The sequence below is a fragment of the Letharia lupina genome (genome assembly GCF_014066315.1).
Source record: "Letharia lupina isolate WasteWater1 chromosome Unknown contig_8, whole genome shotgun sequence".
In the NCBI taxonomy this organism is placed as follows: domain Eukaryota; kingdom Fungi; phylum Ascomycota; class Lecanoromycetes; order Lecanorales; family Parmeliaceae; genus Letharia; species Letharia lupina.
In genome coordinates, this window is record NW_023502977.1 from 219,270 (window position 1) to 245,776 (window position 26,507).

The window sequence follows — 26,507 nt, forward strand, 5'->3', positions numbered from 1 at the left end:
TGTGTGAGGAGGGGGTTGGTGGGCATCAGTACGGGGCAGGGTGAGTTTGTTGGTCACACTCCGATTCTGTGGAGTGGATTGGTTTTGAGGCGGGGTTGATGGCTTATGGGATCGTGTTGTGTGTAGGTGTTCTCGGCAATATTTTTGTGATTGTGAAAGGGTCTATATTATGAATGGGATGCTGGCAAGCTACAGGATCAAATCGATCTCGTTAGGGTTCCAATCCCCAATCACAGACTTTTTGTTATATGTGTGGGACTCTGTTCATCAGTAGGTTTACAGTTTCCAGCATTCCTAGCCTTCGGTCAGCCGGTTACTACGAAGGTCTACATGGGCATCGAGATGTTGGCTCCATCTCTGTGAACTTGAAGTGCAACCTCAACTTTTTGATGGCCAAATCCGCAGAGATTTCTTGGTTCAGTAGACAGTGAAATGATACAGACTAGTGGCGTAGGTAGCCGGAAAGCTTTATGCAGGCTAGCTATATGTAGTATAGCTTACTTGGCTCGCTGGGACGGCAGGCTTCCATAGCATCCTTCCTACCAGAAAATAAAAAGCACCGCAACATCATTGTACCAAGCGCCATTAGGAATCGAACCTAAAACGAACTAAATACCCCCAACAATACGACCACATCCAACAGGCGTCCGCCTCGGACGGTAAGCCAACCAACGAAAAATTTCCGGGCATGAAAACACCGGGGGAATTTCGGACCAACTACTCGTATTCACTAGGATTTGCAATCTACTAGGATTTGCAATCTCTAAAACTTAATCTTTATAATTTATTATTCCACAACATTAGTATAAAAAATCCGAAAAAAATTCTAAGAGAATATAAAAAGCGACTTTTATATTTTTAGAATTTTTTAAAATCGAGATAGAAATAATTTATTTATATAATAGCGTAATAAACTTTAATAGTTAAATTTAAATATAATACTCTATATCTTTATTAATTTAAGCTTAATTATTAAAAAAATAAAAAATCTAATAATTATATTCTCTATTCTTTTAACATCTTTTTCTAATTTTAATTATATTATTATAAAATAATAAATTATAAGAATTAGATTTTAAAGATTATAAATTCTAGTAGATTATAAATTCTAGTAAATACGAGTACGGCGGACGATGGCTGATACTACGACAAAACTCCTTTTTAATTCTTATTCTATTTTCCTTCTTCGCGATTTCTAATAACTCTCTTCAAAATATAATATTCTTAACTCTTCGAGAGATACTTTTTGAGATACTCTTTAGAGGCTACTCTCCGGGGTACTCTCCCGAATATTCTTCGGGGTACTCTCTCGGATACTCTTCCGAGTACTCTTTCGAATACTTACGACGGATAATGACTAATACTATAATTTAATATTTTATAAAGTTCTTCGCAAAAAAAAAACATTTTTTTTACGAGACTTTCCGCGGAACTTCCCGCGAATTCTTTTTTCGCACTTTGAGTATTTTTTCAGATAATTTCTCGAGTAAATTTTTAAAAAACTCCTCGAGTAACCCTTTAAGTGCTCTCTAAAATATTCTTCTCGAGTATCTTTAAAAGTATATTCTCGAATACTCTCTTAAATTTCTCTCGAATACCCTTTAAAGAATTCTCTAAAGTATCTCTCTAAGATATTTTTTAAAAAAATCTCTTTAAAAATCTCTTTAAATCGCGGGAAGAGAAAAAAAATTAAGAAAAAAAATTGGTTTTAGTTTTGTCGTAGTGTCAGCCGTCGTCCGCCGGACCAACGGCTGTTTCCGGTCAAAAACTTTAAAACCCGAGTAATGGCGCTGCCAGAAAATAAAAAGCACCATTAGATATCGAACCTAATACGAACTAAATACCCCCCCAACAACATACTCACGGCTTAGCTCGAACAAATCAGCAGCTAGTGCTTGTTGGCTTAGAATGATGTCGAGAAAGTGGGCTGGCCCAGGTAAGATTTTAAGACCTCAACTTCGAAACCTGGCTCATATATGATTTCAGATTGTCTCTTGCTATCAAACGTGACACAAAACCATGCAGGACCGGCCTCTTAGCGCTTGGGGAGGCACGGGTGTACAAAGTCTCGGTCTTTATCTTCCACTGCTCGTACTAGTGCTTGCATACTTCCTTTACAAACGTCACCAACGAAGGCGTGAATATGAAGTAAGTCCATCATGTATGGCATTATGCCCTCAGATCTGACTCTGAGTAAAAAGGCAGACACAGTGTTCGGCAACCAACACGGCTGCCAGGCCATGGAAGTGCAATTCCCCGTCAAGTGGCCCCTCGGAATCGACGTGCTTCGAGCACAAATGGTTGCTATTGCCGACAACCGTCTCTTTGCCTATCAGCAACCCTTCATTGACGATCTTGGACCGAACTTTATGATAAAAATGCTAGGCGCCATGGTATATACGACAATTGACCCGAAGAATCTCGAAGCAATGTTGTCGACGAGATTTGAAGGTACGTTACGTCAAGCTTTGTTTGGCGGTGTCGAACTGCTTTGCTGACCAAAATTCATAGACTTTGAAATGGGCTCTCGACGCGGAGCTCTACTGCCTTTCATCGGAGAAGGTATCTTCACTCAAGATGGGACAGCATGGAAGCATTCTCGCGAACTGCTGCGTCGGCCATTCCTCAAAAGCCACTACCAAGACCTGAAAGGGTTCGGTGAGCACATCGATAGTCTCATCGCCGGATTGTCCTCTTCCAGTGGTGTCGTTGATTTACAGCCTTTCTTATTCCGCTTCACGTTGGCCACGACTACCGCACTCATCTTCGGTCAATCCGTCGATAGCCTCGAAGAAGCCCAGCAGGATTTTGCCAAAGACTTTGACTACGCGTCCATGATAAGCTCGCTTCGTACGCGGCTGCAGGATTTCTATTGGGCGTACAGCCCATCGAGATATAAAGCCGCCTGTAGAAGAGTCCAAGACTTTGCCAACGTCTTTGTCAAGCAAGCTTTACAAGAAAAGAACAAGACGGGACCAGATTCGGATCGCTACGCTTTTATCCAAGATCTATACGACGAGATGCAGGATCCAGTGCTCGTTCGAGATCAGCTCGTGAATGTCTTGTTGGCTGGAAGAGATACCACTGCGTGCCTATTGTCCTGGACCTTGTAAGCCTCTGTACTTCTCGACTACTCTTCTTGCTCTGCGCCACGGGAAGTGGTTGCTAAACGCCATGCTGAGAATCCGGTCCTAGCTTCCTCCTCGTCCGCCACACTTCCGCTCTAGATCGTCTTCGCAACGAGATTCGATCCGTCATGGGAGACGACCAAGAATTGACCAGGACTCATGTCCAAAAGATGTCCTATCTCAAATGTGTACTGAATGAGAGTACGTGAGAATCTCGCTCGTTCCCGGCATCCCGCTGACCAAAGTTTGCTCACCCCCACAGCCCTCCGACTCTATCCCTCCGTCCCCATAAACGTCCGCATAGCCCAAAAAACCACCTGGCTGCCCCGCGGCGGCGGTCCAGATGGCGATGCCCCACTGCTCGTACGCCGTGGAGTGGGTGTAGGATTTCTAGCCTACTACCTGCACCGACGAAAAGACTTGTACGGTGATGACGCCGATGAGTTCCGACCAGAGCGATGGGAAGGTCCTGAACTCGCGAACATTGGCTGGGGCTATATACCCTTTCACGGCGGACCCCGGCTTTGTCTCGGCAGTGAGTTCCACTTCCAAGCTATCATTGTGAAGAGGAGGAGCCTGCGGGTCTGACAATCTCCCAGAGGACTTCGCATTGATGGAAGCGTCTTGCGCCATCGTTCGAATCATACAAACCTTCCCGAACATCAGGTTGCCACCAGGGTATCCCGTTGTACCGACAGGGCAAGAAAAGCAAGCGCTGACCGTCTTCCTCTCCAGCGCCGACGGCTGCAAGGTATTGTTGGACTAGCACGAGACGAAAATGAATCAGACCCTCTCAGAACAAATCTTAAACCCCCATCCCGTCCCATGTCACGCAGTCATAATCTTATGCACATCCGATCCACCCCACCTCCAATGCAGAACACCTCGTCCACCTCAACCCTCCTCATAACACCCCCCCTCCCCGTCCCCAAACCCCCCATCCGTCCCATCAAGAAAAACTTCCACAACGACCACCCCAGCATATGCAATCCAGACCGAATAACCCCCCAACGCGCCCCCCCACCAGCACCCAATTTCCCCATTCCCAACAACCATATCCTCGACCGAGAGTTTATCGCCCACGCGTCATCGCGGAAGACGAAAATAACCTGCGCGGCTCTACACACGTCCTCGTTCTCGGGCACCATGCGGGGCGAAAATGGCATGGCTGGGGAAGCTTAGATAGGTAGGTAGGGAAAGAAAGGGTTTGAAGGGAAGGAAGGAGGGAGGGGGTCGGAGGAAGTCAGAACGCAGCACCGAGGCCCGATGCTTTCGGAGCCAGGAGCGGCTCGCCGGCTGCGGTCTGCGTCGTGCGCGGGGAAAGTGGATGCGGGTAGGGAGCTGTTGTGTTGGAGTCGCAAGTATAAGTCTCTCTTCCCCCCACCCGGAACACACGCACACACACACGCACACACACACCCACCCTCAACACACACAACGGTGCCCCAAACCTACAGATCCACCCACCGGCCGATCCGAAGCGAAGCTCGCTCTTCCAACCCTGTCGTCGCCGGTCGGGCTTTCCCTCCGATGACGATTCTACGCGGCCGTGGTCTGACTGAGGACGTTCGTGGGAAGCTCAAGCGCTAATGATGAGAGGAGGAATGTCTGGCTGAATTTGCGTCTAAGTGTTCACGACGATTTTATGACTAGCTGCCCGGTAATATTACATTACGAACCGCCGAATGTTGAAATTGAAGAGAGGTTGAAGGATTGATTAGCTATGGAGTGGTATGTAGGTCACTTATATATCATGTGAAGCCACGCTAGTGCTATATTGTCATTGCCACCGTGAGGGGTAGCTACAACACACTATGGTGCTGCAGCATGAATTTCCAACAACGAATCTAAAGCACCGACCGAACGCCCGCACTCGAGTTGTAAAAATATGATTAAGGTCAAAGGAATGATTTGAAGATCTTAAAGCTGTCGACGATATCTGTCCCGTCGGTCAGCCGGTTGGGAAAAGGACGGAGGGGGGGCATGAATGAACGAATGAACTGACCTTCCCTACGGCACCCGTGTGACGTGCCTGTGATATCGAAGGCTCGTCGTCGCGCTAAAAGTATCCAAAGATCCGTCCGTTCCTGAGCATTCTGGGAGCAGGTTGTCCGGCCGGAGCCTGTGGAGCAGGGAAATGGAAAGGAGTGGGTGGCTGAGGATCAGATGGCGGGGGGGAAAGCGAGTCGCCGGAACTACCGTCCGTTCCTCCGTCCGGTGCGCCATCTGGCAGGCCACCCTTTAGTCCTTTTATACCTCCGCCTTCTTTTCCTGCATCACCGTTACCGTCACCGCCCTTTTTTCCTCCGGCCTCGGGACCATCGTCAAAACGTGGGAACACGACCGGCCAGGCATGATCGGGAAATTTCACATCTTCAGGCTTCGAGGGGCTGATCGCTTTGTAAGGTTCCCATTCCCCTGTAGGCATGTTGTTGATTTCGTTCCGGGCGTAGTAAAGAAGACTGTCGGATTCGTATCTTGCCCGCCAATCGTTGCTTGATTGTCTGTATTCTCTGATGATGCAATCATGATATGACTTGATGCGGGCTCGGAGGTCTTCGAGCTTTATCCGTTCCAAAGGTTTGGGTTCGATGCAAGCTTTGATCAGGTCTCTTAAATCTTGACTGTACTCTGGCTCCTTGTTGGTTTCAATGACTCTAATCCTGCCAGCGTCATTATATTCGGGGTCGTTGATATAATCCAAGTGTGCGTACAAGGTCAGCAGTTCGAGCATTGTTGCGCCGATGGCCCAGACGTTGGTATATGAGGACAATTTGTCCTGCTCTTCCTTGGGGGTGTCGTCATTCACCTGCTCCTACGGAAGAGATAAGCCACGTGTGTATCTGCAGAATATGATGTACTCACCGGCGCAAGGTAGCCTTGAGTTCCGGGGCCTCGATACCTGCTCGGGTTCGAAGGATCTTTGGCGCTGGTCATTACAGCTAAGCCAAAGTCACCTGTCTTGGCGACTGGGTAAAAAGGGAAACCTTTATCCTCATTCTCCTCTCCTAGAAAGACTAATTCTCATTGAGTAGTTGAGTAATTGTACCAGCAATCAAATGATTCAATGTGGATGGTCTTACCGTTACCGGGTTTTAGGTCTCGGTGCACAATCTCAAAGTCCCACTTGTCACGTTTTGATCCGTTCCTCATCGCCGTAGCCGCCTCTACCAAATGATAGAATGTATCCCACAGAAATGGTTCTGGCAAGTGTTGCCTATTGACACGTTGAGTAATGGATCCTACGATGGGCATTTCAGTGGTGACGAACCTGAATCTACCGTACCTCTTGCAAAGCACCGACAAGTCCTTGTGAGGACAGTATTCCATATACGTCCGGTGTTTAAAAACGTGCGGGTATCGCTTGTAGTTGAAAAGACGCGGTATAGCATGACAGTGTGTCTTATTCAGTTTGCTCATGACTTTTACCTCTTGCGGTACTTTTCTTATGGATGTGTGTTTCTTCCAGTTACTTTTCGTGTGTGTTTCCTGTTTGATTACCATTTGCTTGTGTGATCATCAGTATCATGGCGACTGGTCGACGAGTGCGGATCCTTACGTTAATTACCTGGCCGTCATCGCCCCGAAGCTCCCAGAGACCAGCGATGCCACAACCTCCCTTACCCAGAGGCCGGATGCCAACCCAACTCGTTTCGAGACCAGACTGTGACCGGATGAACTCAGCAGCCCCTTTTTGCTTTCCCCAACATTCAATGTCTCCGGCTTGTGGAGTTCCGGCGGCTTCGACACCTCGATCCACGTCGTAATTTGTAACGTCCTGGGAATAGCAAGTCGAGGTCTCGCTGTGGCTTGACCCTGGATCAGTAGACTCCGCTCGGCTCGGGCCCGTTTGGTTTTGGAGTGTTGGAGGAATGAGCCGTAGGCGTCGTGGTTTACCTCGCTGTTTTGGTTGCTCTGATGGTAGCTGGACGTTGGGAGGATTGGGTTTTGGCCGTGAGCGTAGTCTACCTTGGGCTCCCCAGTCTGATTGTTCAGGCTCCCTTCCACGTTTACCTAATACCATTCTTACCCAATTCTCGCTCGTGCGCAGTGTGTCTCAATTGAGATCCTGCAAGGTGTTTGGCTCGATAGTAGACGCGGGAACACCGTGCATCTCAAGTACTTGCGAGACTATGGAAAGACGACAAGGCTGACCTACAGTTCTATTTTTGGTCGTTGTTATTGATACTTATCTTTAGAATGACAAAGAAATGCGTTAATGGCAGAGTGCTGCACAATGATCGGTCAATCGGGAAGACTGAGCCTTTCAGACGGGAACAAAGGAGATGGAACGTGCACCTTCCACTGGCGTAATGTGGGCAGCATCTAGTGCTTCGTTCGATCGCTCCGTCCTCCCTGAGTATATGACAAGCAGAACTCCGTGTTTCGCACAATCTTTGGTGTTTGAAAAGCGAGAATTGGGTAGAATTTTTAGAAAATGAAATGCCAGGAGTCGCCCAATAAGGATTAGTGCTTCGAGTGCGTAAGAAAGAACCCGAGGAGCGAAGTGGGAGGTAGTATCGGAGACTTTCATTGATATGATCCCTGTCTAACGGTAGACAAGGAAGTGGTATCCTGTTTCTTGCTGTTGGACCACGTTCACGCTAGTATGATTGAAGATGGGAGCATTAAAGTAGGCTTATTGAATTTACCAGCAAGTCTGACGTCGGTGGGATGCAGCACCTCCAAGCATATAGAGAGGCTGCGTCAAATGTCCTGTGACTGATTCAGACGGCTCCTTGTGTGGTCGACTTCCGTACACAGACTTCCAAAACTTCTGACAACTCATATGTAAAGCAGTGGAAATTTAACCAGCACAATAAAGTAACTCGCAAAAACGAAAGGATGCCAAAACGCCGAGATACATTTAATTGCCCGAGCCCGCTGCCTGTTATTTGTTGGGACGTTGATGCCTAGATCGAATTACCGAGGCAGAGTACTCCGTGATGTCTTTCAAGGACTACATTTTATTCAGAGTGTTACTTCGCAGGCTGACAGCGGCTTGCTAAAAGACAAGAAAGAGTATTACAAGGTTCTGCAGACCGAGGAAGGGACGTAATAAGACATACTCGGACATCAATGCTCATTGTTGGGAGCTGGTTACATGATGCCCCCACCTCTGTATAACTCAGCCATACATGTTCGGAGTCCAACGGTGGTTGAAATTCTTGTTATTGGTTCTTGGATTTCCTATAGGCGGATTGTGGAGTAGTTGCTCCTTTCCACCAGAATTTCGTGTACAACTCTTATTGCCTTATGGAAGCGGGCGATTGGTGGGGCGGCTAAATGACATCAGCGATGAACCCTATCTCAATGCAAGCGCGCTGTCCCTGACTTTAGCGCAGTCCCCAAGATTTCCCAACAGCTTCAGCCCTACAATATCCCAACCGATCTAAAGAAAATCGTTGAAAAGGCTCATGATTGGGTAGAGCATTCGATCATGACACCCTTTTTCCCTACCACGATCCATTATGTCCCACTCATCGGACACCACCAACAATTTAATTAAGCCTCCAGCTGAGGTAAACATTAGGACTGACCACTCACATCATCGCTGAACTCTCCGGCGATTATCGGCAAATTAATCATACCATGCCCGTTGGGTTTCGCCGCAAAATTCTATTAGCTCACCACATTTAATGCTCAACTCACCACTCTCTTCTCCCAACTTTGTCTTCGCCCACATCACTCTTCATAAACAACACTTTGCCCTCACTTCACATTTGTTCGAAGCCTACGAAAGACCTCGTTTCTACACATATCCTCTGAAATACCTCGAGGACTGCACACACTATGCCGTCTTCCCAACCGGCCGCAGGCCACTTAGCCGTAAAGCCTGAATACTTGTCATCCCAGCCATCATCAGCGGCGAAGAAATCGGAGCCAAATCGGTCACAGTCATATCGACCGAACAAGTCTCACATCACAGACAGTCCCATCACGAAAGGTTAGTCTTCTCATATTCACCGTCTTTGCTGCCGCAAGCTGACAATCAAACTCAGCCAACTGGTATAAGCATGTCAACTGGCTCAATGTATACTTGATCATTGGGATCCCGCTCATCGGCTGCATCACCGCCTTCTGGACACCTCTATATTGGCAAACCGCCCTCTGGAGTGTCATCTACTACTTCGCCACGGGACTGGGAATCACTGGTGGCTACCATAGGCTATGTGCGTGTAGACTCATTGACAATGTACTGGCCATATTCCTGACCTGTTTCAGGGGCCCATACTTCGTACTCGGCCACTCTGCCGCTGAGAATATTCCTTGCTGCTGTTGGCGGAGGAGCTGTGGAGGGATCGGTACGCTGGTGTCAGTAAACTCCATGCAGCATTCATATTTCAACGAGCAGCAGGACGCTGACGAAATTTTAGGGGCCCGTGACCACCGCGCACATCACCGCTACACCGACACTGACAAAGACCCTTATTCCGTGAGGAAGGGACTGCTCTACAGCCACTTCGGCTGGATGCTGATGAAGCAAAACCCAAAGCGAATTGGCCGCACCGACATCAGCGATCTGAACGAAGACCCAGTCGTCGTCTGGCAACACAAGAACTATCTCAAGGTTGTCCTCTTTATGGGTCTCGTCTTCCCCATGATCGTGGCAGGCCTAGGCTGGGGTGACTGGTTCGGTGGCTTCATCTACGCAGGCATTCTGCGCATCTTCTTCGTCCAGCAAGCCACATTCTGCGTCAATTCTCTAGCTCATTGGCTTGGTGACCAACCTTTTGATGACCGTAACTCGCCTCGCGACCACGTCATCACAGCTCTTGTAACTCTCGGTGAAGGTTACCACAACTTCCACCACGAATTTCCTTCCGACTACCGCAATGCCATCGAAACCTTCCAGTATGACCCTACAAAATGGAGCATCTGGATTTGGAAGCAAATGGGTTTGGCATACGATCTCAAACAATTCAAGCAAAATGAAATCGAGAAGGGCCGAGTTCAACAACAGCAGAAGAAGCTCGACCAGAAGCGTAGTAAGTTGGACTGGGGTGTACCTCTCGATGCTTTGCCAGTCATGGAATGGGACGACTTCCAAGACCAGGCAAAGAATGGTCGCGGTCTCATCGCTGTCGCCGGAGTCGTTCACGACGTCACAGAATTCATCAAGGTTCACCCAGGAGGCAAGGCCATGATCAACAGCGGCATTGGCAAGGATGCCACCGCTATGTTTAACGGAGGTGTCTATATGCACTCTAACGCTGCCCACAACCTCCTCTCCACAATGAGAGTCGGTGTCATCCGTGGTGGCTGCGAAGTTGAGATCTGGAAGCGAGCGCAAAGAGAGAACAAGGACGTTCAATTCGACAAGGACGGTCAGGGTCAGAAGATCATCCGTGCCGGCAGCCAGGTCACCAAGATCGCGGAGCCCGTCGCCACAGCAGGAGCCGCGTAAGTTGCTTGACGCCTGCCCTACCAAAGACATGCGCCCTACGAACAATTTCGACCTACACATTACTTTTTGCAAGGCGTTTGGAGCTAGCTCGGCTTGAAATGAGACGATACGACATAGATAGGTACTCGATTCAGTTCGAAGCGGAGGATGCTTATGCTTGAGACGGATGTCTCTGTAGATGAGATGGTTTTTCTTGTACATAGAAGCCAACTCCAGTGGCCTTGCTCCTGCGAGTTAGCGACATAGACTCCTGGCTTTGATCCGAAATACTTAATAACATGACCACACCGCGAAATGTCTATGCTGCATGTGTCATACATCTAGAGTTGTGGGGCGAGTTTATTGAACCGTTTCCCTTCATCCCTCATCTGTATATGTAATATATGTGTACAGCTACTCTGTATCGCGCCACTTGTCTCGTGACTCCAAAATTAGCTACACGACTGGACACAACAACATCATGCATGAGAGTTGGCTAATCTATCTACCTCCCACACCTTCAAGCAGCTTCCAAACGGGCTCGCAAGCTCCTCCCGAACGCATCCTCATCCAAGCCCCTCCCAATAAGTACCAACTTCCCCTCCTCCTTACTCTCCATACCCTTACCGTCACTCCTGCCTCGGTCCAGATCCACAATCTCAAATACCTCCCTCACGCCCTGTATCATCTTGACGGCGTCGGTGGTGGTGAAGATGCGGCCTTTGAGTCTGTGGATCGCGAATGCGGATTCTGATCTGGAATCGCGGCCAGGTATCGGGACAACCGGGAGGATGGATTCCCAGAGGACGGAGCGGAGCCAGGATTCGAGCGATGAGAGCTGGCGGGGCGTGAGAGGGGGAAGGGGGAGGGCTATTGTTGAGATTGTCTGCGTGCACGGGGCTTTTTAGTACAGAGATCGGGATGCCTCAAGTTCAGAAGTCTTAGAAGAGAGGGGGGCGATTTACAGGATCCAGATGGCTGTGTCCCTTGCTCATTGCATCTAGAGACTCCACCCCATCATACGCATGCAAGTCGAGCAGAAAGCTTTCGAGCTTCGGCACCTGGCTATACTGCGTCCTATGGATCTTTGCTAGCCCGTTGATCCCTGCTATCCTTTTTTCGACCGTCCCCAACTGTTCAGGCGTCACGCTATCGCATTTGTTGATAACGATCACATCAGCGTGGGAGATCTGCAGGTGTGCAGTGGTCATATGCATCCCTTCATGCTCTGCATCGCCCTTTCCTTCCACCGGCATCTCGTCCAGGCTCAGGACTATGTTCTTTGCATCAACAAGCGTGACGATACCATCCAGGTATATCGTGCTACCCAGGCCATCATCAACCCAAAAGAGGGGAGCAAGATTGCCAGGGTCAGCGAGACCAGACGTTTCGAGGAGGATGTAGTCAAAGGTGCCTCTGCGAGCCATAAGGGACTCGATTGCATTGACACCGGAGTCTTTGATAGAGCAGCAGATGCAGCCATTGGCCAATTCGAGCCATTCTTGCGTTTCTTGGCCGTCTTGGGTGACTGTGAGGGCTTTCTCGACATCGGCGGCTGTACGGAGATTATATTAGGAGAACCCGATAACTTTACTCATTAAGGGAAGCTTACAATCACCGAACTCTACTCAGCATTAGCAATGCAATGGCACTGAGCAAGGGCCTCGAGGTGTATACAAGCCGTTCAAGATGACTGCAATCTTCTTCCCGTGTTGCTCCTTAAGGATGTAGTTGACCAGTGTAGTCTTGCCTGCCCCAAGGTAACCAGTAACGATAGTCAAAGGGACCTTAGCCAGAGAGATGTCCTGCAGTCGTGAAGTTATGGGGTTTGCCACTGCCGAGGCACTAGGATGAGTCACATCCACCAAATTTGGTGGTTCTTCTTCATCTACAAACATCATCCCACAACAAAATTGATTGCTTTTCTTGCTTGCAGACCGTGCACTATCATCCTACAAGACATTTGCTCACTCCAAAGAATGGCGTCTGATGCCAAGCCGGCAGGCGCCGCACCTGAGAGCCCACCGATTGGACAAACAAACGACCCTGTCGATCATCACGGAGCGGAGGAACCTGCCTCCGGAACTTCAAACCAAGCAACACCAGTTCAGCGTTCCCTTCAAGACAACCCAAAATGCGCTTGGTGCAGCAAGCCAGCAACTGATTGCTCAGGGGAGTGTCTACATACACTATCAATCTCACCAGTCACTACTCCGCGCAAGCACTATCAAAAACATATAAAAAAAAGAATCTTCGAGAGAGACACCGGCAGAATGGTCACCTCCCCATCACCTTCGAGCTCACCACGAGCTTACAGCCCTCCACCTGCTCCTGAAGTTCAGATCGCTGGACCCCAATCACCTGCAATGATCGGTGAACCCGGACCTACGATCCCAGAACCTGAAGACACGGCAAAGCTCGATCAAGGAGCAACGAGGAGGATCCGCCCTGGCACAAAGGCGGCCGATATGGCATCCGGTCCACCTTTGGTCCCCCTGAATCAAGTAAGCCCATTTACTGCGATCTTGTTAGACGTGACTCCGTCCAGAATTACGCGTCTAATCAGTACACAGCTCGATTCGCCCTTTCAGCTGCAGGAGCACCTCAAAGCACTTCACTACGAGCACACCCGCTCCAAAACTGATCCCACAGCAACCGTGTCCCTCACCCACGAAACAGCCTTGCTCATAGCCACCCCACCTCCCAACATCGACCGCTCGCTCTGGCTCTACGAACTCACTCGCTTCCTTACCCAGCACGCCAACGATCTCCTCGTCGCACTCCTGACCAAGATCGACCCAGCCTGCTCAGCAGCCTCATGTCCCGAGATGCGTGCATCAGAGTGGCAATACCTGTGCGCTGTACATGATACACCCAAAGCCTGCTGCGCGGTCGACTACTGCATCCACACTCTCGACTGGGCAGGTGACATACTCACCTCCGTCAAGCTTTTTCCAAGTCGTATGACGCTTGGTCCGCCAGACAGTCCTGGCCATCAGACCGCTGTACGCAACATCACGAACATCATGAGGCGCGTCTACCGCATCTTTGCCCATGCATGGTTCCAGCATCGTGAGGGCGTGTTCTGGCCCGTTGAGGCAAGTGGAGGGATCTACACGCTATTCAAGACCGTCTGCGATGTTTACGGGCTCATCCAAGAGGACAATTACACCATCCCGCCTGAGGCCGAGGGGTTGCCATCCAAAGAGGAGATAGAGCACGATCGTCAAGAGAAGGCTGGGATGAAGAAGACAGGCGATGAGGAGGGTGAGGAGGATGCTACCGCTCTTCAGATCGCGGGCGCGACTACGAGACGTCATAAGAACACACCTTCTGTTGGTTCGGCTGTCGGTACTATTGCCGAAGGCGAGGAAGATGAGTCGGAGTCGCCTGTCAAAGAGAAGGCTGGGCCACTGGCTCAGATTTCTAATGCGGCGGAGAAGAAGGATGGTGTGCCAGGATCTGCGGGGAGCGGAACGGCTGTCGGGGATGCAATGAAGGAGGAGAACATTGCGGGGATGGTGAAGGAAGGAGAGGATAGCGGAGATACGCCTGAAGATGACGGGGATGATACCGCTTCAGTGGTCACCGCTATTCACGACGATACGGAGAAGAAGGCAGAGAAGGAGTGATAGTTGGCAGTATGTTTCTCCATCAGCACGGGCAACAGCCCTTCCATTTTCCGAAAGCATAGCGTCGAGATACCCCACAAAGCGGGCGTTTACAGCGGCATTGTACCATAGTCATTCGTCTTTACAAGCAGAGGTCTCTCTTCTCAATCAACTCAATCAAGCATTTTTCTCGATATCCAAGACTCACTTCGGATTTCATACCCATCACGGGGAACAACCACGAGAACCGAGATATATGAACTCCGAGAATCAATCGTACGTACACTGGTGCCTTGATTGACTACACAATAGACAAGACGCCTTCTACCACATAGCCCGAGCACCGCCCTTACGACCACATACTCCCTCCCACACAGTCAATCATTCTCCACCACTGATGCCCAGGACCGGCCCTTCAGTAAAAGTGGGCAAGACCCCGATTCCAACAGCTTTCCCGTATCCAAGAAATAACGAACAGACGAACGAATGATGAAAGGAGAACCCGTCACCGCGCAAAGGCTTTTCCATCGTGGACGGGTGACGAGCAAGCGCGTCCATCCAAGAGGGTTTCCAACACGTCCGCTCTATAACCACCCTCTACCCTCCCCTTCTATCCCGAGGCCACATACCTACGTACAGATCACCATGAAATCAAACACCCGGAACCGGAGAAGACGTAGTCTGCCACCACGACCGGTCCTACCGCAGCGAAATGATCGAAATCGAACGAGGGGGATGATCTTAACATCCGGACCGAAAAAAAACCACAAGCCTTCCTTTCCACTTCACGGAGTCACGGAACGGGGAGAATCACGCGGTCTGTGTGTGCGATTCGGAAACCCCCTTTCTCACGCGCTATCGCGTATCGACATCGATGGTTTCGGAGCAGGGATCGGACCGCTAGGACTCGTCTTTGCGAGATGAGACGCCCCCCCCCCAAAAGCCATTCGAGTGGTTCATGAGGAGTAATGGCTGCATTCGGCATCACAGGGAGGAAGGGATGGGTAAGCTGCCATCTGACTGACGCATGAGGAGGGTTGTTGGTTAGGAAATGTCCATTCATTCATTCATACATTCATACATAGGTTCGTGCCGAAGCAAAAGTCGGGGAAGCTGTCTGCGTTTGAGTTGGTTACAAGGGAGGAAGGGGAAGTTAACCATGTGAGCGTGGATGGATTCCAAGTAGGGGTGTTGGCGCGCGAAGGTTCATATCGTTCGAGCTCTATGGCAAAAGGAAGGATGCAGAACTTAGGACGTGTTGTCTCGATTTGACATGTATGGCAGAAGAGGGTAGTGCTGTAATATGGATAAGGTTCCGTCTGGACGAGATTCACTCATAGGATGTTCATTCGTGTAGACGAGCTCTGTGTCAAGCTTGCAAAATGTGCCGGGGTGTGCAATCTGCCTTACCGTCTATACTCCATCGGACCCGTTGCGGACGAGACTGGCAGAGTATCACGGGTTCAACAATACTAGGAATTCGTGGATGAGGACAGTTTTTTCGCGGACTGATTAGGCATATAGACTATCATCCCTCTTGGAACCAACCATGAGAAGACAAGATCTCATCAGCTGTCTGAGCTGATAGGCATCCTCCTCTCAAGACGCCAAAGCGTGACCTTTGCCCCGATCTCAGACCACCCTTCCAGAGGGAAGTGCCTTCCTTGAATGCCTGAACTCCCGGTGTGCATGCGCAATTGGCACCGTCGCTTGAGACCCTCCGTTGAAGTGATTGCCGTTGCGCCCCAAGCGTCCCTTTGCTCGCTCATCTCCGGCACTTCTCCCCCCCCTCTTGTGCGCGTGATAGACGCAGCCGGTCCCGCGATCCGGATCTCGAATCTTAGACTTCGCGCAGAGCTGGAACAATGCTTCGTAGCAATCGAGCACGAATTCCTGATTCCCGGCGTCCAGTTGGGTTTTGAGCGCACTTTTGCGGGTCAGGAAGAAATGTTCATCGATCGGGTCTTCAATCTCGGCATCTTCATCCCATTGAATGCCCTTGTAGATGAAGCTGTCGACGATGTAAGAACGCAGAGGTGACAGGGATTCTGTGCTCTCGTAGATTGTCTTGATGAGCTTTCGTGGGAAAAATCCATATTCACAAGTTGTTCGAATTCTCATCCGGTCCATGAGCGCGTTTTGCAGTTCGGGCATGTCCCATTCGCATGCTCGGAGGTACAGGTCGACGCTAAGTGCCACCTCTTTCTCAGCGACCTCCTCGTCGGTGGTAGAGATCGCATTCAGATTATTGCGGTAGAGCCAGCCGATCAGAAGCTCGAAAACTTTGGGGTCCTCGGCGAGAAGATCATGGAGGGGAAACGTGACGGTAAAATAGTTGATTTTGTTGCGGAACCATTCATACTGGGTCAGAAGGGCTTTGTGGACGCTGTAGCGTTTTCTTTTTGGCCCAACATAGACCTTGATCACATCGCCACTCAGATAGCTTTTCAGATTTGTTAGCCGATATAGGAATGGAAAGCGCAGGGTGACAGTACAGTGAAAGATCATCGTTTGAAGTACCTGCCATCTTTGCTGGCGCCGCGGAGCTCTGGCGCGTTGAATTCGAGGTGGAGTTCTAGAAGGAATGGAGGAAAGGCTGCGACCAATAAGGACGCTGGGTCAAGTGATGAGACTGAGAAGCTGCGGTGAGGGACTCAATTTAGCTTCAGCCGTCAGTATAGGGAATATTTGGTGGACTGAGATCACTGACACAAGATGTTTTGATTCCTGAATCCTTCAACGAGCTTGGAAAAACATGAAACGCTGGCCGAGGATTCCGAAGACTGGCCTGAGCCTTTGAGCTCATGGATCAGACTGTAAAATACGGAAGTGAGGTGGACCTCTTGTAAGGGAAATGGGTGAACCGGATCGACAATGAGCGATGTGAGGTGACAATGAGATTTGTATAATGGAATCACGGGCTGATAACTGGATTGAGGCCAAAGACAATGGCCGGTCAGCGTAAACTCGTGAGAAATAGAATAAAAGCCCTAATCCGATGAGGTTAGGACACGCGGTTGATGGTCGAAGATTGAAAAGTAGGAGCAAAAGTAGGTGAATGCAGGTGGATTGGCCTCAACCAATGAGCCGAGTGGGAAAGTCCCAATCTGCCAATCAGTCTGGCATGCTAGTAGAGGAGGTTTCAAGATGGAAACCAAGACCAACGCCCCAATGCCGATCTGCAAGTGCATCTGTGTTTCCGGAACAGGGCGGATGCAGACATTACATTCTGCGAAACCTATCGTTCCCTACTCCTGTCCAACAAGATTGTCGCCTTCCCGCAAGCCTTCTACGACCAGTTCCTCTTGCTCTGCCCGCCTGTAAATATCTCTCACGTCGTCTGCCAGACAGTCAGTATGCGCGTACCCACGTGGAAACGGGATTCATATACCTGTAGTCGTCTCGAAATGGCTAGTGGCGTCGTAGCTCTTCGAAATGAATATGTTATCGTTCCTTCCGCTCTCCAAAGGCTCGTAGAGCGGTATCGGTGCGCCCATGAACTTCTCCTCAATCTTTCCTAACCTGTCAAACCCAGGTTGCAACTCAAGGTGGTGGTTGCTTGAACCCTCTGCGATGGTGGAGACGATAGCGATGTAGTAGCCTTTAGGACAGACATTGTGCGCTGAAGACACAATGGCGATGTATATATCTGTAACCGTCAGAGAAGTGCAAGGTGTGTAAGATTAGGAAGTAAGCCTACCGTTCCTTCGGCCGACCTGTGACTGTGGAATGATAAGCTGTGCAGAGTCACTGTTCTCTGTGTTTGCTACCGGATGCGTGAGGATGCAGATAGCCTTCAGCAGATGTGCTATGACCTGGACCTTGCCGGGGAAGTACGATGGATCTGCGATGATTTTCGTGGTTTTTGTCGAGAACTTCATGCCTTCGCTATCCTCGCTTCTTTCGCGCATCGTCGCTTTGATGCCTGACACTTTCCCACCCTCGTATTCGACCTCATCGATGTTCGTATTAAGCATGTAAGTTCCACCGTAGATGGCTGACAGACGTGCGAAGCCTTGCGGCAGCTCGCCGAGACCGTAGAGAGGGTAAATGTAAGGAGACTTCCCATACCGGGCCATCGAGTTGGCATAAAGCCGTATTCTAACAACCGTCTCTTTGGCAGCGCCTTTCTGGTTGATGTATTCATCTGTCTGGTACAGAGCCATTGAGTGGCCGATAAAGTCGCGCGTGGTTGCTTCGAGGCCAAATTTGTCGTAGACCTCCTTCATCGTACACCGATTCAGGTCGAGGCCTGCAGATCCAGTCAACGGTATGCCCTACTCATTAAGCGACAGCATTCCTCCCTACCTCCGTACGTCGACGGATCGTCCTCCTTGAAGGCTCCAACCCACTCGAGAAATCTTTTTGCCCTCCTCTTCTCGAAGAGGCCCATCAAGGGTGACCGCAGGGCTTCGCCTGCATCTGATGGAACCTTCGCCACCGTTGCCCTTGTCCCACTCCCTTGTTGAACATAGCTCCCCGCAATCTGCTTGAATTCGAGGTATCTCGTGACGTCCGTCGACACCAAGATGTTCGTCAATTCACCATTCGACATGAGGAGTTTCGGTACCAAATCCACGTTCCAGTCGTTTACTCGGCCATATTTCTTCCATGGCTCCTCGCCTTGGTTGTAATTGCCGTATCTTTTGAAAAGCTGTTGTGTCTCAGAAAGGGGTAAATGCAGTCCGCTGTCGTACGTACAGCTTCGATATTCAAGGAGGCAGATTCTCTAGTTTTCGTCAGCAGTCGCCTCCGAAGCAACAGAAACTAACGCACCCGCCATAGTGGTCATTCCTATCAATGTGTAGCACTTTCTTTCCCTTCACGCTCATAACACTGTGATGATAGTCAGCAGCAGCTATGAACTACATACAAGGCCTCTGGCGTACCCTGAAAGCACGCATTCTGTCAAACCTGGTATTCTGTCAGTACCCTGCGTCCGCTGCTAAAGTGGGGCGCCCTTGACCTGTTCCAAGCACAACCACGTCATATTCTGGAGCAACCTCATCCATCTTTGCAGTCAAAGATTTATAGAGAACTAAAAGTCAATCGAACAGTCTCTGAAAAATAGGAAACTTGAGTAGACGTCGTAGCACTAAGGGCAGACTGGATGACGCCTCCCTCAAGCGGTGGGCGGAACGCGGAACACATGCGTCGGAGTCTGTGAGCGCCAAGCCCGGATCTTGGCGGCCATCGGACCACTGCTCCCCCTCCGCACGCACTATCTACCTTACCGATGATTCGGTAATATGTTCAGTGACTACAAGAATGACGGAAAAATCTTACAGGGTATTAGCAGTCTCTCTGTCTGTTGTGACCCACTTCTTCCAAGCGTGTACGACTTCCGATCGAACTGAAAAGGTGTCCTTTTGCACTCCTCGAAGAGCGATTGACCTCTGTCTAGCTGGATTTTCAGGATACCTATTATAACACCGAACATGGATTTTGACAATCCTGACGAAGACCTGGAACCTAGATTCTGTGGTCTGAAATGTCCTTGCAGATGGTTAAATGGCGGCTGAGAAGTACTTGAAGGCTACCGTCTAGGAAGCTTCCAGCGGATTCCGCTCGCCGATGGTAATGAAGGCGGCTGCTACTTATCAGTTCACGAGGTGAGAGCAGGAGGGCAATCCTCAGTGCCCGACTAGAGATTACAGGGCTTATGCGAGGTTGCAGATAACAAAGGACGGCTTAGGTCGCTGACGGAGCATACATTGGTGTCGACCGCGGTATTCTCAAGAGGATGCAAGTAGGCAGCGAATTGAAGATATTTCGCCGGCCAAGGTGGCTGCTAGTTCTTTTTGGTTTGGGTCGCTGCTAATCGAGCAAGTAGGACAGGGGACCCGTCGCATTCCTTTGTCCGCCTGATCACAGCAACGAAACGATTGTAAATCAGGCTTCGTAGTACCCTTGACCTCACCGTGTGTATAGTGCCAAAGGGTCCTTTCAGAAGATATGATAGGGGACGGTTGTTCTTCTGCCTTTGAGATTCGTAGTTTTAATTACTCCACATACACGGTACAGGTCATCGAGGGCAAGTGCAATGGATGAGGTAAGCTTTCAAGGGCAACATCAAACCTCTGATGGAAGGTTGACCAAAGATGCATCGACAGCGGACAGAGATGTTACCTTTGATGAAAATGACATTGTACATCTCGTAGAATTAAATCGACCAGCGGACTGGCACTTGGCATTGCGAACGCAACACCATGAGCTGACTCAAACCGAGAGGCTCATGTTCATTGACGGGACGAGGAGCCTATTACATATTGCGGTGCATGTCATGTCATGGCGATGTTGCGCATCTTTCTCAACGGTAAGAGATTGAGCTCGACATGCTAGCGCTCAAAGCTCTCGCCATCATGCTATTTCACAATGCGGTGGATAATGTACATCCACTATGCGGGTCCAGCTGCAGCTGCAGCTCGAGGCTGTTCGTCAACCTCCTCTTCATCCTGAGCTCAGTCAGCATGTGTGATTCGTAGAAACACCACAGCAATTGCGTACCTCGAAAGATCTTGGCCGATATGCTGGAGTGTCTAGATCAGCTTTAAGGTTGACTTCAGGGTCGTCCTCGGCCACCTTCCGCGCCTCCTCCCACGCATACCAGCGTTCGGTAAGGGTGTGCTTTATCTTGGCTTGTGTTTGCCGAATCTGACCGAATCACGGAGGTCAGCCTTGACATCAAGACAAGCTTGGAATCTTACGCGTAGATCGAAGGCAGTCTGTGTCGCTGGAGACCCTTACCGTCATATCACGCTTTCTTGCCCCCTCATGTTGGGGTACGAATTGCAGTCGTTTTCGTTCCTTGTATTCTGTGGCAAGTCTGTTTCGTTCCTTACAGCATATGTACCATAGCGAATGTAGATCTTCCCAGGACTTATGCCGTAGTTCTTCAACAGTCCAGGGGCGACCTGCACCAATTAGTCGGTTAAATTGAACTTGGGGACCTAGCATACCAGTCCCAATTACATCTTCTCGTGTACTCAATGCCTTTCGGTTCTTATTGAAGAAACCCCAGAGCCCGTGGTTCGAATCGACTGGGATCTTTGATCTCTTCGTCGGATCCAGCACAGGTTGTGGGAGCGGCTGCTTCGACATGCCGTTTGGATACCTGAGGCCGGTTCTTCGTAGAGCTGATTCACCTCTATGCGGATTGCCATCACGTTTCTTGTTCGCGCGCACAGAGAGAGTCGCTGTTGTTGAGAATGAGGATCGTTGATGTAAAGGTTGGGGGATCGAATCTAGCAACGGCGCAAGGAAAATGGGAGGGTGCAATTCTCGTGAGAGGCCAGAGACTTTTCGTAAGATTGGAAGCTGACGTGTCAATGAACGGCCTGACATTCTGTTTCGCAACGGATACGATGCTGATTATGAGCAAAAAGTGAATTGAAGCTTTGGAAGCCAGCCACGGTTCGGAACATCAAAAATCCGATAGACGCGGCAAGCGCGCCTGAACATGGCAACCCGAGTTCTCTTTTTGGCGAGGCAGGAACATTCAAGAAAAGTGATAGAAAAGATCTTTGGCAGCCATGAATCGACAAGGTAAGACACCATCTCTATATCTACTGTATCTTTCCTGGCCACCGGAGCAGTACCTACAACAGCTTTTATCCCACACGGATCTTGGGCAGCGGTCTGAATATGCCTGGATACTCTGTGGACGAAGGGTACCCTTCGCCCAAAAAGAAAATTGGGAGCGCCAGAACGTCAAAGAAGTCCAAGAGGAGGAATGCTATCCGCTATGTGGAGTGGTCGGGGGAGCAGGAATCCGTTAAATCAAGTCCTACGGAGGTCCAGCAGCAGGCTCAAGACGTTGCGGGTGAAGATGAGGCCAGTCCTGAATTTGCTGGAGAGGGAATGATTCCTGTAGCCTTTGAAAATGCTTTGGAAACTCCCACCTCTCTGGACCACCAAATGACGGACGCATCCCCTGACGACCCTGCAACCGCTCCCCAAACCCCCTCCCCTCCTGAGGATCAACACGAGGATGCGGCCCCTCCGCAGTTACATTCACCTACGACTAGCGAACACACGGAAGAAATCTATGAAATTCAACGGGCCCAAGAAGAGCAAAAGGCTGACGAATGGCCATCAGAGAACATGCGTCCAAATGCGCAGAACCTGCGATATGGGGGTTACCCCGCGCAACCAGCACCCCAGAATCGAAATACGCCATTAGGCTCGGGAAGATTGCAAAATACTACAAAACTAGGTGCAATTTGAAATCCTTGCACCTCGCGCTGTACAACGGAACGCTGACGCTTTTTGAGCTTGTTAGGTAACGGCACGAACTGGGGTTTTGGAGCACCTGCAAATGGCGCGCCAGGACTACCCAGCGTCCAACCGAGCCAGACAGGCGTAGCCACATCAAGCTTTGCGCAGAGAGTCGGCGGTTCTCAACCCGCGGCACCTCTAGACCTATCGTAAGTATTTGGCCCATCTACACTGCTTGCTATGTTCTAGAGACTAGTGGACATGGACGCAGTCTGAATCGTGCTGATTTAGCTATGTCGTCTTAATAGCGAATTTCCTTCTTTATCTGGCACATCTCAACCTCAATACCAAAACACAAGCCAAGCTATATGGGCAAATCAACGAGTCGCTCAACAGACTCCTGTCCAGCGTCCGCAACAATCACATCCAGTAAGCTCGCAAGCACAGCAACAGCATCAGCCAAATCAGCAAAGTCAGGATCAGTCTCAGAGAGGGAATGATGACATGTACTCTGCGTCATCCAATTTGCAAAATTCGCTGGATGATCATCGCTACGGTGGCCAGAGTGGAATTGGTCAAATGCCGGTATCTCGCCAGCCTCAGCCAACTAGTGTCGATGACTTTCCGCCTCTGGGTAGAAATGGTACCGATGAAAGCGACAGCGATCGAAGGAACCTGATGCAGAATGCAGGTTTCGGCGGATTCTCAAACGCCAATACTTTCTCATTGCCGCAAGATCAGATACAAACACGCCACGGCTTACCAAGCGCCTCAAGCAGTCAAGCGAACAACACACGATCTTCCTCGATGGTGGAAAGACTTACGTCCCCCAATGGCGTGGGGTTTGGAGGTAATGATGACGAGACATCCAGGCAGTCTACACAAATCCCATTGACTATTAATTAGCCTCTTCCACTGGACGGTCACCGATCGAGTCGAATCGTCAAGGCCAAGCTGGGATGCAGGACCATGACAGAAATGTAAGCAAATTGATTGATGCTTTAAGCTGCATCGTATCGTCTGACCAGCCAGATAGATTATATCGACAACGCAGGGCAATACTCGGAACGAGCACGCTTTGAATGCATTACTAACCAGTTTCAACGATTCACAATTCCCACCTCAACGGCAGACAAGCCAGCCGCAGCAGCCCCCGCAGGGGCGGCAAGATTATGGGGCTAGGACAGGCGACTCATCTCGATCGAACCATACGCCAGATCGAACACCATTATCACAGATGAGTGCAATTGATGAATTTGGCCTACCAGGGTTTCTGAGCACAATCAGCAATGATCATCCAGAGGTCTCTTATCTCGCGAGAGGTCAGGACTTGACCACTCTTGGCCTCAATCTTAATTCTGCAGAGTGTGTCATCACCACCAGCTAGACAGGTATTTTCGCGAAGCTGATGAGGCTATGCAGACCTCTTTATCCCACTTTCGCCGGACCTTTCGCGGATCCAGGCTCAAGACCGATGCAGCCAGACTTCCGATTACCCGAATGTTACACTGTCGACAACATCCACCATGTGAGGGAGAAAATACCACACTTTTCCGATGAGACACTCTTTTGGATTTTCTACACCCAACCGCGAGACATCATACAGGAATTTGCTGCCACTGAACTGTATGTTTAATACGCGTGACCAAGAATTTCTCACTGACCCGATTTCAAGAACGAACCGCAATTGGAGGTTCCATACCGACCTCAAAATGTGGCTCACGAAAGACATCACTCTACCTGAGCCGATACAGATGAGTGTCGAGAAGGAGCAAGGGAGCTACGTGTTCTTCAATCAAATGGCGTGGGAGAAGGTCAGGGTGCGTAACCGGACTGCTGCCCAGAGTTATTTGATAGACGCTGATAATGGGTAAAGGTATCAAACTTTGAGCTACAGTATAAGCAACTGGCACCTAGCTTGTCGCGTCCGAATGGTCCATGATCGTTTCAGCGAAGGCGTTGGATGGTTGAAGATGGTAACGGTATCCTTGATGTCGCAGGCCTTTAGAAGCCGTCATGGCTGGGGCTTAGAGCTTCATGCTCTTATGGCTCATCGATGCTTGGCTTATCATTAGGAATGAGGTGACAGGCAAAAGAAATGGTATCTTCGTCATAGCACTGAGGTGCTAGGCAAAAGAATTGGTATCTTCATCATAGCACTGAGGTGCTACCCTCCTTGTCAAACATCTACCTTTCTACATTGCTGCAGTTTCGTGATGTTGGTTACCTCTAGAAGTGCTAATCACGCAGCTTACCATACCTTACCCAGCTTTAATCCTTTACTCTGAATCGATAGGCGTCCTTCCGGTCCAGGTAAACCACCTTATCTCCCAGCCCCGCTTCCTCCATCGCCTTCTTGAAATCCGACAGCGGCGAGAGGAAGACATCGTAGTCACTACATTACTCTCAGCAAGCTGTTCACCCACAAGCCAAACAATTCACGGAGTTACGATCCGTCAACTTCCTCTACCCGTCACAACTGGCCAAGACCTCATTCCCTGCCTCAACCAGACATGAAAACGCTGACACCGCAAAGGAAAGGTGAATGAAACTCCCAACTCACTCATAATGAATCGGAATCGTCAGATCCGGCCCGATCATCTGCACCAACTTGACGCCTTGCTCGGCGTCCATGGTGACCATGAGCAAGGGCACGCTCGGGGAAGGGATGGTGGTGCCGCCGAGATGGACGAGCATGAGGTCGACGTGGGGGTAGCGGGTCGGGATCTCGGCGAGCTCGGGGACGAGGAGGGTGTCGCCGGAGACGTAGATGCGGTAGCCGGGGCGGAAGGCAGACTCGGAGGAGCCGTGGCCGAGTTCGAGCATCCAGCCGTTCGTGGGGGGCACCTGAACTCCCTTCGTCAACCAACGCCGCTCATCCCAATCCGCACACCGGGAGGAAGGGAATCGGAAACGGTGGCGGGCGCACTCACCGCGCCCAACAGATCGTTCATCTTCCCGGCCACGCCCCCCGGACCGGGCGGGACGTGCTTCCCCGGCATCCCCGTCACTTTGATCGCGGCCTCCTTGCCGGCGATGCCGACGAGGCATTCGTCGAAGAAGTCGAGGTCGTGCACCGCGGTGAAGGCTTCGCCGGGGTCCTTGGAGGCGGAAGCGAGGTGCGATTTGGCGTGCGGGGTCGTGATGATGGGGAGGTCTGGGGGGGGTCGCGGGGAGGGTGGGTCAGTGTGGGTGTTGCGATGGAGGTTGAATGGATCGAGTGGGTGGGGGGACGGAATCGGTGATGTGGTGCATCTCGAAGAAAGACGGATTCTAGGAGACAAGCTTACCGCGGCGGAGGGATGCTTCGACGTGCTGGTCGAAATGGTCGCTGTTTCACCCCCCCGGAATGAGCGTCAGGTCTATCCATCCATTTCTTGCAGAATGGGGATTGTGACCGGACCGATGATGATGGAAATAGGGTCTCGGGCATTAGGAAAGTGGAAGTTAAGGTGGGCATGTTTGGGGGGAAGGGGGGGAAGGAAGACACACGCGTGATAATGGGACAGACAGATCAGATCGATCCGCGGCAGGTCATGCAGGTCGACCGCCGGGTTGGTACGACGGGTGCCCGTGACCCCGGGCCCGAGATGGACGTGATCGCCTGCGTGGAGGAAATTCTGTACGTGCGCTCAGAAGTCGTGTCTCTCTCTCCCTCCCGTCTAGCGAAAACAAAACCCTCCAAGAATCGTAGTAAGGGATAGGGGTGGGGATGGGGATGGGGATGGGGATACCGGATCCGTCATCAACCGAACCCCCTCCCATTCTCTGCCCCAAACGTCAGTCGACAAAACATCAAACACCCCATCTCTTCCTCTACGTCTCCCTCCCTTCCCCCCAACACCACCCACAACTCCACAAGCGATACGTACAAAATCGTAGTCGCCGTCCCCACAAACAACAACCTCGCGTTCTCGCCCCCAGCGTCGCTCGGATGCACTTTCGTTTCCCTGGCGTCCGGGAGGGCGTCCGGCACCGTAGCGGCGGTGGGGAAGTCTCTCGTCGCCGGCAGCGTGTGGTCGGGGTCGAGGGTGAGGTGTTTCATTGTTGTTGTTATTATTATTATTATTATTATTATTGCGGTTGTTTGTTCGGGGGGATTTTTTTATAAAAAAAAAAAAAAAAAAAAAAAAAAAAAAAAAAAAAAAAAAAAAAAAAAAAAAA

The 26,507-nt window shown here is 50.3% G+C and overlaps 9 protein-coding genes across 9 annotated transcripts; 4 read left to right on the forward strand and 5 right to left on the reverse strand.

The window, feature by feature from the left end:
• Nucleotides 1-2,019: 2,019 nt before the first annotated feature.
• On the forward strand, nt 2,020-3,894 carry HO133_009970 (uncharacterized protein; the record flags this gene model as incomplete). The annotated part of the gene is made up of 6 exons (XM_037300826.1): nt 2,020-2,148; nt 2,202-2,451; nt 2,512-3,109; nt 3,196-3,329; nt 3,391-3,663; nt 3,728-3,894. The coding sequence occupies 6 exons, from the start codon at nt 2,020-2,022 to the stop codon at nt 3,892-3,894; spliced, it is 1,551 nt and encodes a 516-aa protein (XP_037153643.1).
• Nucleotides 3,895-5,187: 1,293 nt separating this feature from the next.
• Nucleotides 5,188-7,152, reverse strand: HO133_009971 (uncharacterized protein; the record flags this gene model as incomplete). The annotated part of the gene is made up of 5 exons (XM_037300827.1): nt 5,188-5,943; nt 5,994-6,145; nt 6,212-6,345; nt 6,400-6,416; nt 6,697-7,152. 5 exons carry the CDS (start codon nt 7,150-7,152, stop codon nt 5,188-5,190), a joined length of 1,515 nt encoding a protein of 504 aa, XP_037153644.1.
• A 1,769-nt stretch (nt 7,153-8,921) lies between these two features.
• Nucleotides 8,922-10,536, forward strand: HO133_009972 (uncharacterized protein; the record flags this gene model as incomplete). Its single annotated transcript, XM_037300828.1, has 4 exons — nt 8,922-9,075; nt 9,131-9,301; nt 9,354-9,443; nt 9,506-10,536. 4 exons carry the CDS (start codon nt 8,922-8,924, stop codon nt 10,534-10,536), a joined length of 1,446 nt encoding a protein of 481 aa, XP_037153645.1.
• Nucleotides 10,537-11,035: 499 nt separating this feature from the next.
• On the reverse strand, nt 11,036-12,413 carry HO133_009973 (uncharacterized protein; the record flags this gene model as incomplete). The annotated part of the gene is made up of 4 exons (XM_037300829.1): nt 11,036-11,401; nt 11,481-12,070; nt 12,128-12,137; nt 12,210-12,413. 4 exons carry the CDS (start codon nt 12,411-12,413, stop codon nt 11,036-11,038), a joined length of 1,170 nt encoding a protein of 389 aa, XP_037153646.1.
• A 375-nt stretch (nt 12,414-12,788) lies between these two features.
• HO133_009974 (uncharacterized protein) lies at nt 12,789-14,147 on the forward strand (the record flags this gene model as incomplete). The annotated part of the gene is made up of 2 exons (XM_037300830.1): nt 12,789-13,019; nt 13,089-14,147. 2 exons carry the CDS (start codon nt 12,789-12,791, stop codon nt 14,145-14,147), a joined length of 1,290 nt encoding a protein of 429 aa, XP_037153647.1.
• A 1,611-nt stretch (nt 14,148-15,758) lies between these two features.
• HO133_009975 (uncharacterized protein) lies at nt 15,759-19,138 on the reverse strand (the record flags this gene model as incomplete). The annotated part of the gene is made up of 11 exons (XM_037300831.1): nt 15,759-16,569; nt 16,647-16,779; nt 16,882-16,940; nt 17,379-17,466; nt 17,518-17,775; nt 17,827-18,378; nt 18,435-18,780; nt 18,828-18,855; nt 18,903-18,962; nt 19,016-19,040; nt 19,093-19,138. The coding sequence occupies 11 exons, from the start codon at nt 19,136-19,138 to the stop codon at nt 15,759-15,761; spliced, it is 2,406 nt and encodes an 801-aa protein (XP_037153648.1).
• Nucleotides 19,139-20,524: 1,386 nt separating this feature from the next.
• On the reverse strand, nt 20,525-21,227 carry HO133_009976 (uncharacterized protein; the record flags this gene model as incomplete). The annotated part of the gene is made up of 4 exons (XM_037300832.1): nt 20,525-20,581; nt 20,634-20,780; nt 20,874-21,040; nt 21,086-21,227. The coding sequence occupies 4 exons, from the start codon at nt 21,225-21,227 to the stop codon at nt 20,525-20,527; spliced, it is 513 nt and encodes a 170-aa protein (XP_037153649.1).
• A 543-nt stretch (nt 21,228-21,770) lies between these two features.
• HO133_009977 (uncharacterized protein) lies at nt 21,771-24,285 on the forward strand (the record flags this gene model as incomplete). Its single annotated transcript, XM_037300833.1, has 8 exons — nt 21,771-22,341; nt 22,408-22,552; nt 22,652-23,193; nt 23,250-23,323; nt 23,380-23,708; nt 23,766-23,969; nt 24,019-24,163; nt 24,220-24,285. 8 exons carry the CDS (start codon nt 21,771-21,773, stop codon nt 24,283-24,285), a joined length of 2,076 nt encoding a protein of 691 aa, XP_037153650.1.
• A 329-nt stretch (nt 24,286-24,614) lies between these two features.
• On the reverse strand, nt 24,615-26,388 carry HO133_009978 (uncharacterized protein; the record flags this gene model as incomplete). The annotated part of the gene is made up of 6 exons (XM_037300834.1): nt 24,615-24,738; nt 24,907-25,190; nt 25,277-25,500; nt 25,634-25,674; nt 25,836-25,963; nt 26,164-26,388. 6 exons carry the CDS (start codon nt 26,386-26,388, stop codon nt 24,615-24,617), a joined length of 1,026 nt encoding a protein of 341 aa, XP_037153651.1.
• Between the last annotated feature and the right edge of the window lie 119 nt (nt 26,389-26,507).